The 19,606-nt window shown below is 45.8% G+C and overlaps 1 protein-coding gene across 7 annotated transcripts in view; it reads right to left on the reverse strand.

The window, feature by feature from the left end:
• LOC137348208 (rho GTPase-activating protein 23-like) overlaps positions 1-19,606 on the reverse strand; it is a 515,957-nt gene that overhangs the window by 49,663 nt on the left and 446,688 nt on the right. For all 7 annotated transcript variants that reach the window (XM_068013572.1, XM_068013573.1, XM_068013571.1 and 4 more), the window contains 3 exons: positions 16,270-16,407; positions 8,234-8,533; positions 3,899-3,951 (listed from right to left, as the gene is read on the reverse strand). In XM_068013572.1, coding sequence (XP_067869673.1) covers positions 3,899-3,951; positions 8,234-8,533; positions 16,270-16,407 — 491 coding nt within the window. The remainder of the gene's footprint in view (positions 1-3,898; positions 3,952-8,233; positions 8,534-16,269; positions 16,408-19,606) is intronic.

A 19,606-nucleotide genomic window follows, 5' to 3' on the forward strand; every position in this document is an offset into this window, starting at 1 on the left:
CTTAATGGCCTTCGTCCGCCTCCACGTAGATTTTACGTGGGCATGCGGGCGTCCTGGAGCCGGGAAAAGCAGCCTGGGAAAAGCAGGCTGCTTCCGATCGTCTCGGTGGGGAGGGTCCTGCTTATTAGGCACAGGGTGCCCAAGGGAGGGCCGCCCCCGCTGCCCCTACCACTCCCAAGACCCAACCCGCTTCCCTCAAATGATCGCCCTTGCCTTGCCGGGGCCCGACCGATTACCCCGGGTGAGGCAACCAAAACTTACCTGGACTCCCGGCTCCAAGTGGTCTCTGCGGTCGGCTAGGCTGCAGCCCCAGCAGTGCCCACCGCTCCTGGGACTAAGAGCTGCCGATCCCCTGATTGGCTGGCAGCTCAATGAGGCGGGACGTCCTCCCTCAAGCGGGTGGAAATCCCACCTCAGAACAATTAAAGCCTGGAGACCCATAAAATACGGGTCGGATCCCCAGGCGAGGCGGAAGTGGGTTCGCCATCGACTTTTCAGTCGGTGGCTGGCTCCCGTCCACCCAACGTGAAATCCCGGCCTCTGTCTCAGAAATTCCAGAACTTTCTCTCCATAGAAAGGTGCACTGTTTTTGACAGAGTCCTAAAGGCACACACTGTTTTAATCCAAGGAGAAAAAAAAATACAAGTCCGTGACAAGGTGAAGAACGAAAGAAAGAAATACAACTTCAGGACATGTCAAAGCACTATACAGCCTTTTTTGAAGTAAACCCACTGTTATAATGTAGGAAAGGCAGCTACCAATAGGTAGGAAAGCTTTTTTTAAAATATTCATTCGGGGGATGTGCGTGTCACTGGCTAGGACAGCATTTATTGACCATCCCCAATTGCCCTCAAGAAGGTGGTGCTGAGCTGCCTTCTTGAACTGCTGCCGTCCTTGGGGTGTAGGTACACCAACAGTGCTATTAGGAAGGGAATTCCAGGATTTTGACCCAGTGATAGTGAAGGAATGGCGATATAGTTCCAAGTCAGGATGGTGTGTGGCTGGGAGGGGAACTTGCAGGTGGTGTTCCCATGCATCTGCTGTCTTTGTCCTTCTAGGTGGTAGAGGTCGCGGGTTTGGAAGGTGCTGTCGAAGGAGCGTTGTGGAGTTGCTGCAATGCATCTTGTATATCATACACACTGCTGCCACTGTGCATTGGCAGTGGAGGGAGTGAACGTTGAAGGTGGTGGATGAGAAGCCAATCAAGTGGTCTGCTTTGTCCTGGATGGTGTCGAGCTTCTTTTTTGCAGCTGCACCCATCCAGGCAAGTAAGTTGTGAAGAGGACATAATGAGGCTACAAAGGGATATAGATAGGTTAAGTGAGTGGGCAAAGATCTAGCAAATGGAATATAATATGGGAAAATGTGAAATTGCCCATTTTGGCAGGAAGAATAAAAAAGCATATTATCTAAAAGGTGAGAGATTGCAGAACTCTAAGATGCAGAGGGATCTAGGTGTCCTAGTGCATGAATTGCAAAAGGTGAGTTTGCAGGTTCAGCAAGTAATTAGGAAAGTTAATAGAATGTTATTATTTCTTGCAAGGGGAATTGAATACAAAAGTAGGGAGGTTTTGCTTCAGTTATAGAAGGCATTGGTGAGACCACATCCGGAGTACTGTGTACAGTACTGGTCTCCTTATTTAAGGAAGGATGTAAATATGTTGGAAGTAGTCCAGAGAAGATTTACTGGACTAATACCTGGAACGGACAGGTTGTCTTATGAGGAAAGGTTGGACAGGCTAGGCTTGTATCCACTGGCATTTAGAAGAGTAAGAGGCGACTTGATTGAAACATATAAGAGCTTGAGAGGCCTTGACAAGGTGGATGCGGAAAGAATGGTTTCCCTTATGGGAGAATCTAGAACTGGGGGTCACTATTTAAAAATAAGGGGTTGCCCATTTAAGACAGAGATGAGGAGAAATTTTTTCTCTCAAAGGCTCGTGAGTTTTTGGAACTCTCTTCCACAAAGGCAGTGGAAGCAGAGTCTTTGAAAATTTTTAAGGCAGAGGTAGATAGATTCTTGATAAGCAAGGGGGTGAAAGGTTATCGGGGGTATGGCGAGAATGTGGAGTTGAGATTACAAACAAATCAGCCATGATCTTATTAAATGGCGAAGCAGGCTTGAGGGGCCAAGTAGTCTACTCCTGTTCCTAATGCGTATGTTTGTATGTGCACAGCAAGGTAAATTTTATGCTGTCCCCCACACAAGTTTGGAGAGAGGGAGAGCATTTAATTGAGCAGGATGCTGGTTGTGAGGGGGAACCCCACCACCTTCCTGCCTCCACACCAATTAAGTGGAGGGAAGACCCATGGACAGCCTTCCCACCCCACCGCCAACTGAGGGCCTTAAGTGGGCAATTGGCAATTAATGCCCAATTAAGGGCCTCATCCTGCTGCCACTGGTATTAGCCCAGCAGCAAGTGCGCCTTTCGACAAGCAAACCCATGCCTGCTGAGAGCCAACCCCCTCCCCTGTGAGCCCCACCCTACAAAACCCCTCCCACCATGACTCACCTATGGCCTGGGACCCTCGATAATCCTGGGCCTCCAGTGGGTGCATTACTGGCAGTTGCCACCGCCTCTGCGGTGCCATTGCTCAGCAAAAGAGCTGCCTGCCTATGATTGGTCGACAGCTCTCAGCGAGCGGGACTTCCATCGCCAGGATCTTTAATCCGAGGCAAGGCCCGCCGCTGTCCACTTAAGTACCTAACTGGCCGCAATGTGGCAGGCCTTCCCCAGTGGAGGCAACATGGGGCTCTTGCTGGCTCTTCAGCCAGTGGCTGAGACCCCCATCACCTACGTAACCAACACCCACCCCGCCTCCACCATCCCGATTCCTATCCATCAATCAGCTGATACAAATGCACTGTATGAATATTAGACGAGTATGAGATCAGGCTCAAAGTCCCCTCGCAGTCAAGCAGTTGCCCAGGTTCACACAAAAAGAAATGGCGACCTGGGCAATGTGCCACAGAGCATATAATGCCCGTGGAATCATACCTCAGAAAGAAATCAACATCTTTAAGGAGAGGAAGCAGGGAAAGACAAAGAAAAGGGTACAGTGCTTTTATAAAACCAAAAGCATTTCACTTCACTTAGAACCCTGTATGGACGACACACATTAAACGAACAACCTTTAGTGATTTATGCATTCCTGGGAAGGACAAAAAGTCTTTGCTTCCTAATAGTTTGGCACAGGTACCAGCTCCAGTACCGCCACTTGCATTGTTAGACCATATATAGCGCTGTATAAGGTTTGCATACCAAAGGAAGTTTGCCAAGTTCTGATAAATATTCAAAATGTTGCCCCCTTGGAATTTCTTTTTTTAAATAGTAAGATTTTTCCATGAAATGACACACTCATTGCACAAGATATAACAGCACCACAAATAACCTCACATTTCAATGCACGTTAACCAGATAACATCCAAATTTCAAGAGAAAAATACATAGAATTTGAACACTGCCCAGCATCTTCTGTTCTTTGAAGTGTAGATTTAACACTTCTTTTGGCAAATCTTTTAAAAAGAAAAACTTGTTGCTAGTCTGGATAGTGTGAAAAATCAGTACCAGATTGCAAGATAATTACAGACAAGGGACGCCATTTGATCCATCATCGATCCAAAAAAAACTTCCTGTTAGGAGAAATGATTTACAGCACTGTTCATGTACTTGAGGACATTTAACATTTCTGAAATGTCCTTGGCAAACAAGAATGAAGGGTTCAGCGACCAAGCATTTGTACTAACAATGATCAACACCTTCTCCACTCCAGAATGCTGACTGGGAGCAAGACAGCATTCTCTAACCCAGTGGTAGATGAGTATAAAGTATTGATCAGTTGTATTGTGAGTAAGATGACTTGAGAAAATAATTCAATATCTAACTGGTTTTATTACCTCTGGTTCCTGTATTCCTTTAATTTGACTTCTATCATTCTTGCACTTGTGTCCTAATAATAAAAAGGACAACATTTTAAAAGCTAATCCATTAACATTTAAAAAGAAATTCCTCATATGCCATTACAGAACCAAGAGGACAGGATCATTTTAAACCTCTGGTAGCTGCAACAGGTTGACATTACTCACCCCCAATTTCCCACATAATAGGCCTGATATTTACAGGGTGGCAGGGAGGTTTTTTAAAAAATTCATTTATGGGATGTGAGCGTCACTGGCTAGGCCAGCATTTATTGCCCATCCCTAATTGCCCTCGAGAAGGTGGTGATGAGCTGCCTTCTTGAACTGCTGCAGTCCATGTGAGGTAGGTACACCCACAGTGCTGTTAGGAAGGGAGTTCCAGGATTTTGACCCAGCAACAGTGAAGGAACAGCAATATAGTTCCAAGTCAGGATGGTGTGTGACTTGGAGGGGAACTTGCAGGTGGTGGTGTTCCCATGCATTTGCTGCCCTTGTCCTTCTAGTTGGTAGAGGTCACGGAGTTGAAAGGTGCTGTCGAAGGAGCCTTGGCGCGTTGCTGCAGTGCACCTTGTAGGTGGTACACACTGCTGCCACTGTGCGTCGGTGGTGGAAGGAGTGAATGTTTGTAGATGGGGTGCCAATCAGACAGGCTGCTTTGTCCTGGATGGTGTTGAGCTTCTTGAGTGTTGTTGGAGCTGCACCCATCCAGGCAAGTGGAGAGCATTCCATCACACTCCTGACTTGTGACTTGTAGATGGTGGACATGCTTTGGGGAGTCAGGAGGCGAGTTACTCGCGCAGGATTCCTAGCTTCAGACCTGCTCTTGTAGCCATGGTATTTATATGGCTACTGCAGTTCAGTTTCTGGTCAATGGTAGCCCCTAGGATGTTGATAGGGGGGATTCAGCGGTAATGCCATTGAATGTCAAGGGGAGATGGTTAGATTCTCTCTTGATGGAGATGGTCATTGTCTGGTACTTGTGTGGCGCGAATGTTACTTGCCACTTATCAGCCCAAGCCTGGATATTGTCCTGCATGGACTGCTTCAGTATCTGAGGAGTCACGAATGGTGCTGAACATTTTGCAATCATCAGCAAATATCCCCTCTTCTGACTTTATGACTGAAGGAAGGTCATTGATGAAGCAGCTGAAGATGGTTCGGCTTAGGACACTACCCTGAGGAACTCCTGCAGTGATGTCCTGGAGCTCAGATGATTGACCTCCAACAACCACAGCCATCTTCCTTTGCACTAGGTGTGACTCCAACCAGCCAAGATTTTTCCCCTGATTCCCATTGACTTCAGTTTTGCTAGGGCTCCTTGATGCCATACTCAGTCAAATGCTGCTTTGATGTCAAGGGCAGTCACTCTCACCTCACCTCTTGAGTTCAGCTCTTTTGTCCATGTTTGAACCAAGGCTGTAATGAAGTCAAGGGCCGAGTGGCCCTGGCGGAACCCAAACTGAGCATCACTGAGCAGGTTATTGCTAAGTAAGTGCCGCTTGATATCACTGTTGATGACAGCTTCCATCATTTTACTGATGATTGAGAGTAGACTGATGGGGCGGTAATTGGCTGGGTTGGACGTGTCCTGCCTTTTGTGTACAGGACATACCTGGGCAATTTTCCACATTGCCCGATAGATGCCAGTGTTGTAGCTGTACTGGAACAGCTTGGCTAGAGGCGCGGCGAGTTCTTGAGCACAGGTCTTCAGTACTATTGCTGGAATATTATCAGGGCCCATAGCCTTTGCAGTATCCAGTGCCTTCAGTCGTTTCTTGATATCACGCGGAGTGAATCGAATTGGCTGAAGTCTGGCATCTGTGATGCTGAGGAGTTCAGGAGGAGGCCGAGATGGATCAACAACTTGGCACGTCTGGCTGAAGATTGTTGCAAATGCTTCAGCCTTATCTTTCACACTGATGTGCTGGGTTCCCCCATCATTGAGGATGGGGATATTTGTGGAGCCACCTCCTCCAGTTAGTTTTTTTTAATTGTCCACCACCATTCACAGCAGGATGTGGCAGGGCTGCAGAGCTTAGATCTGATCCGTTCGTTGTGGGATCGCTTAGCTCTGTCTATCGCACGCTGCTTATGCAGTTTGGCACGCAAGTAGCCCTGCATTGTAGCTTCAGCAGGTTGACACCACATTTTGAGATATGCCTGGTGCTGCTCCTGGCATGCCCTCCTGCACTCTTCATTGAACCATGGTTGGTCTCCTGGCTTAATGGTAATGGTCAAGTGGGGAATGTCAGGCCATGAGGTTACAGATTGTGGTTGAGTACAATTCTGCTGCTGCTGATGGCCCACAGCGCTTCATGGATGTCCAGTTTTGCATTGCTAGATCTGTTTGAAATCTATCCCATTTAGCACGGTGGTAGCGCCACACAAAACGATGGAGGGTATCCTCAATGTGAAAGCGGGACTTTGTCTCCACAAGGACTTTGCAGTGGTCACTCCTACCAATACTGTCATGGACAGATACATCTGCGACAGGCAGATTGGTGAGGACGAGGTCAAGTATGTTATTCCCTCTTTTTGGTTCCCTCACCACCTGCTGCATACCCAGTCTAGCAGTTATGTCTTTTAGGACTCGGCCAGCTTGGTCAGTAGTGATACTACCGAGCCACTCTTGGTGATGGACATTGAACTCCCCCACCCAGAGTATATTCTGCGCCCTTGCCACCCTCAGGGCTTCCTCCAAGTGGGGTTCAACATGGAGGAGTACTGACTCATCAGCTGAGGGAGGGCGGTAGGTGGTAATCAGTAGGAGGTTTCCTTGTCCATGTTTGACCTGATGTCATGAGACTTCATGGGGTCCGGAGTCGATGTTGAGGACTCCCAGGGCAACTCCCTCCCGACTGTATACCACTGTGCCGCCACCTCTGCTGGGTCTGTCCTGCCGGTGGGACAGGACATACCCGGAGATGGTGATGGCAGTGTCTGGGACATTGTAAGGTATGATTCCATTGGTATGACTATGTCAGACTGTTGATTGACTAGTCTGTGGGACAGCTCTCCCAACTTTGGCACAAACCCCCAGATGTTAATAAGGAGGACGTTGCAGGGTCGACAGGGCTGGGTTTGCCGTTGCCATTTCCGGTGCCTAGGTCGATGCTGGGTGGTCCATCCAGTTTCATTCTTTTTTATTGACTTTGTAGCGGTTAGATAAAACTGAGTGGCTTGCTAGGCCATATCAGAGGGCATGTAAGAGTCAACCACATTGCTGTGGGTCTGGAGTCACATGTAGGCCAGACCAGGTAAGGACAGCAGATTTTCTTCTCTAAAGGACATTAGTAAACCAGATTGGTTTTTACAACAATCGACAATGGTTTCATGGCCATCATTAGACTAGTTTTTAATTCCAGATTTATTAATTGAATTCAAATTCCACCTTCTGCTGTGGTTGGATTCAAACCCATGTCCCCAGGACAATACTCTGGGTCTCTAGGTTCCTAGTCTAGTGACAATATCACTAGGCCACCGCCTCCCCTACAGGGAGGGGGAGCATGGCAGTGTGGGGAAAACCTGGCAAGACCAGGGACATGGAGGTTCTGATGAATTTAATGGCAGGACCTCAGTATAATTTTCTTCATCGTTTTCCCTCCTGGTAGCTAGCCAAACTGACAAGCTGGCTGGCTGCCTGCGGGAAAACAGTGGTAGGAGATCACAGCTGCGGATCCTTGGGGTCAGTCCCTGACATTCCGGAGCTGCAGATTGGGGACTGGTGATACAGGCAGGAAGAGAGCCTCTGGAGAGTGAGTCACTTGCATGGCACGGTACATTGTCACAGTAAAAACAGTAGCAGCCGAGTAGCAGCAGGTTGGGAATGTGTTCCTCGTTTTTCAATTTTTAAGCCCCAACCCTATTCCACCCCTGGTGGGGAGGATCATATTGAGGACAATAAATCTCTGTTGTACCATCGCTGTGAAGTGATGAGCGTAGGTTTGGTTATTCTCTTGCTCGAAGAAACATCAGGTATTCAGCTCTACCTAGCTGAAATATTAGAGTGGAAGCTAAAACTGCTTTTATACTCAGTGGGGTAATTGGTTGCCAGTTTCTGAAGTGTGAGTAGTTCTGATGAAAGGTCACAGGCCTGAAACGTTAACTCTGCTTCTCTCTCCATAGCTGCTGCCAGACCTGCTGAGTATTTCCAGCACTTAGTTTTTATTTCAGATTTCTAGCATCCGGAGTATTTTGCTTTTATTATCTGAAGTGAGTCTTGGTGCAGTAGGTGGCACCCCTAATTTAAATCTAATAGATGAATTGAGGGTTCATTTATTGAAAAAGAGAGAAAATAATCTGTATTGTACTTACTTCTCCCTCTGTTTTACTGTTTTCTTGGATAATTTTAATCCAGTTCAACATATCATCTCTATCCTCAGCCTGGAACAGGTATTCACAGAAATCTGACGTAGTCAGCCTGAAAACATTCTTCCTTTTAGTCTCACTGTACGAAATATCAATCAAACAGGCCTTAACACAAATGGGCTGCTCATCCTCGGCCAGGGAAGAAACATAAGTCACTGCGTCCCTTTTATCCTTGTACAGGTGCAGAGAATGTGATCGCAGGACAGCATACACCCTTTTCCAAGAACGAATGCTGCTCACAACTCTCTATAAAAAGAAACATGAATGTTTTTCAAAAAATGGCCTAAAAGGCAAACAACAGAATATTTTTTAAATGAGTATGCTTAGTCTCTTTGTACAGTTAAAAGAAAAATAGTAAGATCAAGAGAAATAAGTCCTTTAGGCAACACATGAATAATTGAATAAACAAATAAACAAATAAATCAATAGGCATAGGAACATAGGAGCAGGAGTAGGCCCATTCAGCCCGTCAAGCCTGTTCCGCCAGTCCAGATAACCAGCAGAACTAATGGATAAGTAAATAAACAAGTTAATAAATCATTAGATAATTGATGAAAATAACTAGAGGAGCAGTAATACAATAAGATAAGTCAGCAATTCATGTAAAACTATAATATCCTTTTTCCCCAGTTCATTTATTCCTGACCAACAGACAACTGTCTCTTACACATTTCCGATTGAGCAGAAAAACAGTGCTCTTGACCAATACAGCACTGCAACAAAATTTAATGTTTGTAAATAAGGCATCACCACACATCAAAGCAGCAAGGGACCAAGTTATTTTTCTTATGCGGGACTTTTTATATCGAAATTATTGCCATCTTTCTTTACGACAATAAAAATTCCCCTGGGGTTTTTGACCATTATCGTTACTGCATTAATTGGAGGCATACGATACCAGTAGTCAAGGTAACATGCAGAGCTTTCCATGAGAAAACGGCACCAGTACTTATATGCACAAAATGTTCCACCAATTTTAGCTTTTCTTTCTTCTGCATGGAAGTCTGATTTATTCCTACAGTTAATACTCTGTAGCGGAATCCTGAGCTTCTGTGTGTTTGTCGCGATGGAAGCGGTTGGGTATATCCACAATTAGCAAGGGGGAGGGAAAGATAAGAGAATTCCCCATGTGTAAACCACATACATCAAAGCAGCAAATGCTGAAAATAAACAGCAGAAGACAGCAAAGGCCTGCTTGGGTCTGCAAACGAAACCCGACTTGAGCCCGACAGAACCACATCGAACCCGAGCCTGGGTCCTTTCATTTTTTCCCACGCCCGACCCGACCACCAGAATAAAGTTGATTATATTAAAGAGGTTGTGCTCTACCTTCGATGGAATCGCTCACTGCAGACTAGTGCAGAGTGTTCCCCGCCTTGACGTCCTGGCTGTCACTGTGTCCGACCTGGCCTGACCCAAGCCCAAATGCCGGACCTGGAAGAGCGACCCGACCCGAACCCGACGTCGGGTCCTGTCGGGTTTGGGTCAGGTAGCCATGCTCTAGAAGACAGGGTAATGATTCTGGGAGCTCCTTCACTGGATTCTTGATAGAGGTTGTCACCCAAAATGTCAACTTGCCATTCTCTTTAAGATACTGACAGACTTGCTGAGCTTATCAATATTTTCTGGTTTATTTGCTAATTTGATTATGTGTTTTCAGATAAAAATAAAAAACACATGAATTCCACAAAAAATTAATCCTCTACTGTCCAAATACACATCAATTATTATTTACTGTTCAGCCACTGGTCTTGTAGAATGCATACCAGATTTTAAAATAATGAGCAGCATGCGTGATATCAATATTTTATTACATAAACAAAGAATATGCTTCATTTTCATAATACTACAGGATGGATTCATGATTAGCAGAGATACTTCTGCTAACAAATTATATCCTTTTATATACAATTTCATAAGCAAGCACAAAACCTGCTGGCTTTAGTCCCTTTCCAACATAATCTTTTAAGCATTAAGTTATCATTTTATGTTGTACTTACATTAAAACTGCTGGATGCTGACAAAGGAAAGCAAGTATTATGCATGCTTATAGTGAGTATTTATTCTAAGACTACCTCATGGTTATATTAAATAGTCAGGCGATCAGCTCAGGCCATTATGATGCCTTAATATTGAATTATCACACATTAAGCATCCCCAGAGTTAATTAATTAATTAATTATTCAGCATCTACCTGGAATTCAGGATCATACTGCACATCATACATACAAGGTAAATCGATAGCCTTCCTTTCCAGCAAAATGGAAATGGTATAAAATGAGGGGAAAGAAAAAATAGATCACAGCAGGCTGCAGAATTAGTTAATAATGTTCTTGGAAAACAACAGCACTAAGTTGATATTTATATGCCAAGACAGACTGGTAGAAATAAATAAAACAGAAAGAGCACAGGTCAGTTTCTTAAATAATTCCAGGGTTTCTGTCTCCATATTCCACATGCTGCTCACTCACTGTGTGAAGGACAACTTCCTAACATTAGGCCTAAAAGTGCTTCTTTTTAAAAAAAAATGCTGCCAGCCAATCATGGAATGAAATTAATGGGAGTTGAGGAAAGTTTACTCGTCTTGTCTTCATGATTGATGGAGGATTCTTTCTTTGGAGAAAAATAAAATTCACAAGAAACTGAACTGCTATAAAATAATTATTTCTCACGTATTAGGCTGGGCTTTATGGGCCCCCGAGGCGGGAGACCTACAGAATCATGATGAGTGGCGGAGGGCCCCTCAGCAAGCAATTTTGCCAGTTGCGGGATATGCCAACAACGGCCTTCCCATCCAGAGGCCAATTGAAGTCCGTAAGTGGCCTTTTAACAGCCACTTAAGGCCCTCTTCCGCCGCTGCCGATCTAACCAGCAGCATGGTGTGCCGCCGCCTTGTAAAATGAGGCACACTCCCTGCGGGCTTGGAGGTGTGGGGGTTGGGGGAATGTCCCTCCTCCGTGGACAATCTGTTGCCCATGTAGGACCCTTGCTGGCAAAACCTACAACTCCATGGACCCGTCCCCCCCTGGACTTCACACGCACCTGCCCTCGTTGGGGCCTTCTGGACTGGCCCTGGTGACCCCGCCTCAGTTACATGAGGTCTGTGGTTCCAGTTCTGGGCCTGGGTCCAAAGCCTCTGCAGTACCAGCAGTGGGCACCGCTCCCAGTGGCGCTGCCAGCCCTAGGATTGGCCGGCAGCTCTTTGAGGTGGTTTCCCTGTCTTTAAAGGGACGGAGATCCCAGCGCGGGACACAGACTTGAAGACACTGGAGGATCGCTCCACGGGGGGCACAGAAATGCTGAGGTGGGGTTTCCCCCGCCTTTTCGGCCAGCGCCGGGAGCCCAGCCTCCTCTACAAAATCCAGCCCATTATGGAGTTTTAGAAAACTTTAAGATGTAAAATTTATATATTAATCATATACTTTCTTAGAGTTATAACACATACCTTGCTGACATCTCATTTACAGAACAAATTATACCGAGTCTGTATCTGTGAGGAATATAGCTATAAAGATGCTGAGGGCTTGAATTCTAGGCCGTGCTGGGGCCTGAAGTGGAAGCAAGAGGCTGGGGGGGGGGAATGTAAATAAAGGCGCCGGCCAGTGTGCTGGTTCCCTGGCTCCATCCTGCCCCCAGGCCATTTTTGCAGAGGTGCGATGGGGGTGCAGTAGGGCTATCTGCCGGCACACAGGTAGCCGACCTGGCTCATTCAGATCCTATTAAGGTCAATTAAAGGAGACCGATTGGAATTTTCCAGTCAGCTGCCAGGTTCCTGCAGGCGACGGGGACATGTTTAACAGCCTGCAGGCGGCCTCCCAGCGGAAGATCAGGGGGTTCGCACTGTAGGGAAGCCTAGGGGCACACCCTGCCTGTCTGGGGGAAGGAGCAGCCGCAGGCTGCGCTGTAGAGGGGCTTCCGTGCCAACTCTGCCACCCCATCCCCCCACCAGTGGTGGCCATGCCTTTTACATTTAAATAAGTTGGAGAGACGGCACCTCTATTTTGAAGCACCCTCTCCCTAACTTACCCTCTATTACAGCCTGCTACTCCTTTCAAGCTGGAAGGCCTCTGATTGGCCCTCCAGCTTTGAAAGCCTGCCTGCTGTCCTTAATTGGACATCAAGCCTGCCCTTTGGCCATTAACTAGCTGCCCCGGTGATAATCAGGGCCTGTGACTGTTTTCCCCCAGGAGCGGCTTTGGAACCCGGAAACAGTCTGAACCTCTATTTCCCACCCCTGGAAGGAAAGTCCTGCTTTGCACGTTTACTGTTTAGAATACCTTGGGTTCTATGGTGTGTGTGAATTTTTAATTTTAATGTTATTTCATTTTTATTAAAATAATTTATCATCCTAAGTAAAATGGGATTATGGATCCTTAGAGACCATATATCAGCCAGTCAATAAAAGCTTTGCAAGTGCTATCCAGAATAGGTAGAAGATGGCAAGTAATAGTTTTTAAAAATTTGTTTCATGGGATGCGAGCGTTGCTGGCCAGGCTAGCATTTCTTGCCCATCCCTAATTGCCCATGAGAAGGTGGTGGTGAGCTGCCTTCTTAAACCGCTGCAGTCCATGTGGGGTAGGTACACCAACAGTGCTATTTGGGAGTTCCAGGATTTTAACCCAGCAATAGTGAAGGAATGGCGATACAGTTCTAAGTTAGGATGGTGTGAGGCTTGGAGGGGAACTTGCAAGTGGTGTGTTCCCACACATCTGCTGCCCTTGTCGTTCTAGGTGGTAGAGGTCGCGAGTTTGGAAGGTGCTGCCCGAGTAGCCTTGGCGCGTTGCTGCAGTGCATCTTGTAGATGGTACACACTGCTGCCACTGTGTGTCGGTGGTCGAGGGAGTGAATGTTTGTGGATGGGGTGCCAATCAAGCGGGCTGCTTTGTCCTGGATGGCGTCAAGCTTCTTGAGTGTTGTTGGAGTTACACCCATTGAGGCAAGTGGAGAGTATTCCGTCACACTCCTGACTTGTGACTTGTAGATGGTGGACAGGCTTTGGGGAGTCAGGAGGTGAGTTATTTGCTGCAGGATTCCTAGCCTCTGATCTGCTCTTGTAGCCACAGTATTTATATGGCTACTCCAGTTCAGTTTCTGGTCAATGGTAGCCCCTAGGATGTTGATAGTGGGGGATTCTGTGATGGTAATGCCATTGAATGTCAAGGGGAGATGGTTAGATTCTTTCTTGTTGGAGATGGCCATTGCCTGGCATTAGTGTGGTGTGAATGTTACTTGCCACATCAGCCCAAGCCTGGATATTTTCCAGGTATTGCTGCACTTCTACACAGGCTGCTTCAGTATCTGAGTCGTCGTGAATGGAGCTGAACATTGTGCAATCACCAGCGAACATCCCCATTTCTGACCTTAAGATTGCAGGAAAGTCATTGATGAAGCCGCTGAAGAAGGTTGGGCTTAGGACACTACCCTGATGGACTCCTGCAGTGATGTCCTGGAGCTCCTCCAACAACCACAACCATCTTGCTTTGAGCTAGATATGACTCCAACGAAGGGAGAGTTTTCCCCGATTCCCATTGACTTCAGTTTTGCCAGTGCTCCTTGATACCATACTCAGTCAAATGCTGCCTTGATGTCAAGGGCAATCACTCTCACCTCACCTCTTGAGTTCAGCTCTTTTGTCCATGTTTGAACCAAGGCTGTAATGAGGTCACGAGCTGAGTGGCCCTGGCAGAACCCAAACTGAGCGTCACTGAGCAGGTTATTGCTAAGCAAGGACCGCTTGGCAGCACTGTCAATGACATCTTCCATCCCTTTACTGCTAATCGAGAGTAGACTGATGGGGTGGTAATTGGCCGGGTTTGATCTGTCCTGCTTTTTGTGCGCAGGACATAACTGGGCAATTTTCCAAATTGCAGGGCAGATGCCAGTGTTGTAGCTGTACTGGAACAGCTTGGCTTGGGGCGCGGCAAGTTCTGGAGCACACGTCTTCAGTACTATGGCCAGAATGTTATCAGGGCCTGTAGCCTTTGCAGTATCCGGTGCCTTCAGTCGTTTCTTGATATCACATGGAGTGAATCGAATTGGCTGAAGACTGGCATCTGTGATGCTGGGTACTTCAGGAGCAGGCCGAGATGAATCATCAAGTCGGTACTTCTGGCTGAAGATTGTTGCAAATGCTTCAGCCTTATCTCTTGCACTGATGTGCTGGGCTCCCCCACCTTTGAGGATGGGGATATTTGTGGAGCCACCTCCTCCAGTTAGTTGTTTAATTGTCCATCACCATTCACAGCTGGATGCGGCAGGACTGCAGGGCTTAGATCTGATCCGTTGGTCGGGGGATTGCTTAGCTCTGTCTATCGCATGCTGCTTATGCTGTTTGGCATGCAAGTAGTCCTGGGTTGTAGCTTCACCAGGTTGACACCTCAGTTTGAGGTATGCCTGGTACTGCTCCCGGCCTGCCCTCCTGCACTCTTAATTGAACCAGGGTTGATCCCCTGGCTTGATGGTAGAGTGGGGGATATGCCAGGCCATGAGATTACAGATTGTGGTTGAGTACAATTCTGCTGCTGATGATCCACAGCGCCTCATGGATGCCCAGTTTTAAGTTGCTAGATCTGTTCAACTTCTATCCCCATTTAGCACGGTGGTAGTGCCACACAACACGATGGAGGGTACCCTCGATGTGAAGGCGGGACTTCGTCTCCACAAGGACTATGCGGTGGTCACTCCTACCAATACTGTCATGGACAGATGCATCTACGGCAGGCAGACTGGTGAGGATGAGGTCAAGTACGTTTTTCCCTCACCACCTGCCGCAGACCTAGTCTAGCAGCTATGTCCTTTAGAACTCGGGCAGTTCGGTCAGTAGTGGTGACACACTGTAATATATTATAGCAGTTTCGTATCACTGATACGTCCAGTTGATGTCATTAAAATGCAATTTCAATAAGCAGCAACCCGACCCCACCATACAAGTAGCTGACAAACCAAGGCCCAGTCTTTCTCTCGGATGAATGTAAAAAATCCCACAGCACTATTCAAAGAAGAGCAGGGGTGTTCACCTGGTGTCTTGGCCCATATCTATCCCATAGCCAACATCACTAAAGACAAATTATCTGTTCATGTATCTCATTGCTGTTTGTTGGACCTTGCTGTTTGCAAATTGGCTACCATGTTTCCTACGTTACAACAGTACTTAATTGGCTGTAAAGTGCTTTGAGACATCCTTAAGGTGTGAAAGGCATTATAAGCTCTTTCCCAGTTCCTCTTGTCTGTACCAAAGAGAAATTACTATACTTTAACCAACTCTACCGCTTAGCTTTCTAAATTGCTTTAAGTTTTGTCTAAGCATCATAAAAATAAGGAAAGAATGTATGGCTTTAAAATGGAGGCCAAATTACATCTGTGTGCCCTGGTTCAATGTCAGATGTAGCTGGTAGATGCAGCCAAGATGTTTCCCCTGGTTGGGGAGTCTAGAACCAGGGGACACAGTTTCAAAATAGGGGGAAGCCACTTAGGACAGAGATGACGAGAAATTTCTTTACTCAGAGGGTTGTGAATCTTTGGAATTCTCTACCCCAGCGGGCTGTGTTAGATCAGCCATTCAGTATGTTTAAAGCAGAGATTGACAAATTTCTAAATACAAACGACATATGGGGATATGGGAATAGTGTGGGAAAAAGGCATTGAAGTAGATAATCAGCCATGATTGTATTGAACGGCGGGGCAGGCTTGATGGGCTGAATGGCCTACTCCTGTTCCTATTTTCCTATGTTCAATAATCCCACACTTTCTAACTCTGCTTCCCTAGAAGACTGCGCCTGTGTCTTGCTTCCCCATGTGCAATGCTATGAGAGATTAACTAACATATAATAGCAAATTAAAAAATATCCCTACATTACAATGACACTTCAAATATAAAATGCTTTGGGATGTTACACGTTGTGAAAGCGCAAGCTCTTCATTTTCTAAACTAGTAAGTGGTCTGCTTAACAAAAGTTTGATGCTGCTGTGGAGTTAGTACTTGCCTTTCCCTTCTCTGTGACAAGCTGTCGAAAGTACAACCATCCTTCTTTCCTGACATCACTGAAGGTCACATCACAGAGTTCGGACGTGGAATGTCGCTTAGACCTGGTGTTTTCGGTAGCATCCAAGCTCTCCAAGGACTAAACAGTAAATAAACAATAAAATTGTAAATAATTGTCCTTAAAAAAGTGAAAACCAGAATTTTTAAAATTTCTAATTTGTTCTTGATTCACTATGATTTGAAAATGCCTGATTTTGCAGGCTTATGAGGCACCCGCCTGAATCAGATGGAAACATCATATTTATGCTGATTGGGATTCTATTACACCAATGGAACCAGGATGCCATCGTAATCAGGATGTCAGTGAGGAACGCCCAACTGCAGGCCCCTGTTCAGACCGCTAAAGAGCCACTGTAAAAGGAAAGTTTTAAACTTTCCTTTGTTAGGCCAGGAGGAGGAGTGCTTTTCTGGGCCGCACAAGGGAAGTGTAGGCCTCTCCTGCTGGACACCCAAACTGATGACTGTCCTGGAACCCCTTTCCCCCCCCACCCACCCTACATCCCTGCAATTACCTTGGGCCTAGCAAGCAGCTCAGACTTTCTGCCGCTTTCCACTGACTTGCCAGTCATATTGGTCATGAATTTGGCTACCAGCATGTGAATGAGGCCTGACCGTTTAAAATTGCCTGGACCTCCTGCTGCTGCTCCCAGACAGGCCGGCTCTTATCCAAAAGGTAAAATTCCCACCAATGTGTTGTTAAACAAAAAGTAAATACTAAGATCTATAGTGACTATTATTCGGACATTGCAGATTATAAGCCTTCTGCGAGGGAATTCCTAGATCTTACTAACTGCAGCTAAGGTGTTGGAGTTTAAGATGTCCATTTGGATGACTGTGACTTTTTCTGGTTTTGTTGTATTAACACTGCAACCTTTTTTTGCACTTTGCTTAGAACTTTTAAGGACAATGTACAAAAACAAGAATGGGTATCCCAACTCTTTTGGTTCATTCCATTAGTGCGAGGCTTAAATAAGTCTGCAAATTAATTCTGTGGAACTCTATGCCAATACATGAATTGTCAAATTGTTTTCTTTTTACCTCCCTTGGGGATGTTGGTTGTTTATGGCCATGGCCATCCTCCAATACCTCGCCCAAATGGCTGCTATTTCTGTGAAACTTGATAATGAGGATCAGCAAGCTATAGGGAAGAAGGCACCACAGCAAAGCCCAATCTCATCCTCACCAGATATACATACACACCTTCATACAGTAGTGATCACTGGTTATTGATCAAGAGGGAGAACATTGGATGATTTCCCCATCCTGGGGGAATGTGGCCAATTTTATTCTCTTGCTGCTGTACTAGCTGAGATCAGCTGACTCAGCATAGTCCAAGGAACAAATCAGGGACCTTCCCATTATATTTTCAATTGAAATATTGTTCCCATAGCCAGCGGATTCATCACTCACAAGCTGAGATTAAATCAATAAAAGATATAGTTAAAAATGAAAAATGTTGGATACTTACACTCAAGAAATTATTGTAAATAGTCAGAAGGTTCTGGACAGATGTTTAAGTGCTACTTGTGTACTCTTACAACCTCACGTCCATCCTGTTCTAGGAGAATACTAGCGCATGAGTAAATCTTAAATTGGATTTTTAATATAAAGTTTTAATTAATAGTTTGTAGCAGAACTAGATTTTGTTGTGTTATTTCCCTCTTATGAATGGTGCATGTGACATTGTGGGCTGCTTAAAGAGAATGTATCTCAATATGATTCAAATCCTACAGATTACCTACATCAAACTCCATTGATAAATACACTGGTGCTTAATTCGATTATTATACAATGGTTCCAACACAGGAAGCCATTCAGCCCATCGAGCCCTTGCCGGCTCTCTGCAACAACAATTCAGCTAACCCAACTCTGCTGCCCTTTTTCCACAGCGCTGCAAATCTTTTCCCTTCAGGTGCTTATCCAATGCCCTTTTGAAAGCCACAAATGAATCTGCCTCCACCACCCTCTCAGGCAGTGCATTCCAGATCCTAACCACCCACTGCGCAAAACAGTTCTTCCTTGCGTCACCTTTGGTTCTTTTGTCAATCACTTCAAATCTGTGTCTTCTAGTTCTTGACCCTTGCGAACAATTTCTTTCTACTCTGTCTAGACCTCTCATGTTTTGAATACCTCTCAATCTTCTCTTTTTTTAAGGAGACCAACCCCAGCACCTCCAATCTATCCACGTAACTGAAGTCCCTCATCCCTGGAACCATTCCTGTAAATCTTTTCTGCACCCTCTCTAAAGCGTTCACACCCTTCCCAAAGTGCGGTGCCCAGAATTGGACATAATACTGTAGTTGAGGCTGGACCTGGGTTATATAAAGGTTAATAAAAGCAAAATACTGCGGATGCTGGAAATTTGAAATAAAAACAAGAAATGCTGGAACTACTCAGTAGGTCTAGCAGCATCTGCAGAGAGAGAAGCAGAGTTAACGTTTCAGGTCAGTGACCCTTCAATTGAACCCCAAATCTGGAGTGTCAGAGACGGGCGCATAGATTTACAGGAATGGTTCCAGGGATGAGGGACTTCAGTTACATGGATAGATTGGAGATGCTGGGGTTGGTCTCCTTCAAAAAAGAGAAGGTTGAGAGGTATTCATCAGAACCTTTAAAGATTCATCATAACTTCCTTGCTTTTGTGCTCAAGCCTCTATTTATAAAGCCCAGGTCCCCTATTTCTTTTAACCACTTTCTCAACCCGCCCTGCTACCTTAAGTGATGTGTGCACATATACCCCAGATCTCTGTTCCTGCACCCCCTTGAGAATTGTACCCTTTAATATATATCACCGCTTCACATTCTTCCTACCAAAATGCATCACTTCACACTTCTCTGCATTAAATTTTATCTGCCACATTTCGCCCATTCCGCCAGCCTGTCTATGTCCTCTTGAAGTCTATCACTATCCTCCTCACAGTTCACTATACTTACAAGTTTTGTATCATCTGCAAACCTAATTCAGATTTAAGTCATTATCACACACACACAGAATACAGTGCAGAAGAGGCCCTACGGCCCATCGTGTCTGCACCGATGCATTAAAACACCTGACCTGCCTACATAATCCCATTTGCCAGCACTTGGCCCATAGCCTTGAATGTTATGATGTGCCAAGTGCTCATCGAGGTACTTTTTAAAGGATGTGAGGCAACCTGCCTCTACTACCCTCCCAGGCAGGGCATTCCAGACTGTCATTCCCTCTGGGTAAAAAAGTTCTTCCTCAAATCCCCCTTAAACCTTCCGCCCCTCGCCTTAAACTTGTGACCCCTCGTAAC

The sequence above is a fragment of the Heterodontus francisci genome, chromosome 33, assembly GCF_036365525.1.
Source record: "Heterodontus francisci isolate sHetFra1 chromosome 33, sHetFra1.hap1, whole genome shotgun sequence".
Classification (NCBI taxonomy): domain Eukaryota; kingdom Metazoa; phylum Chordata; class Chondrichthyes; order Heterodontiformes; family Heterodontidae; genus Heterodontus; species Heterodontus francisci.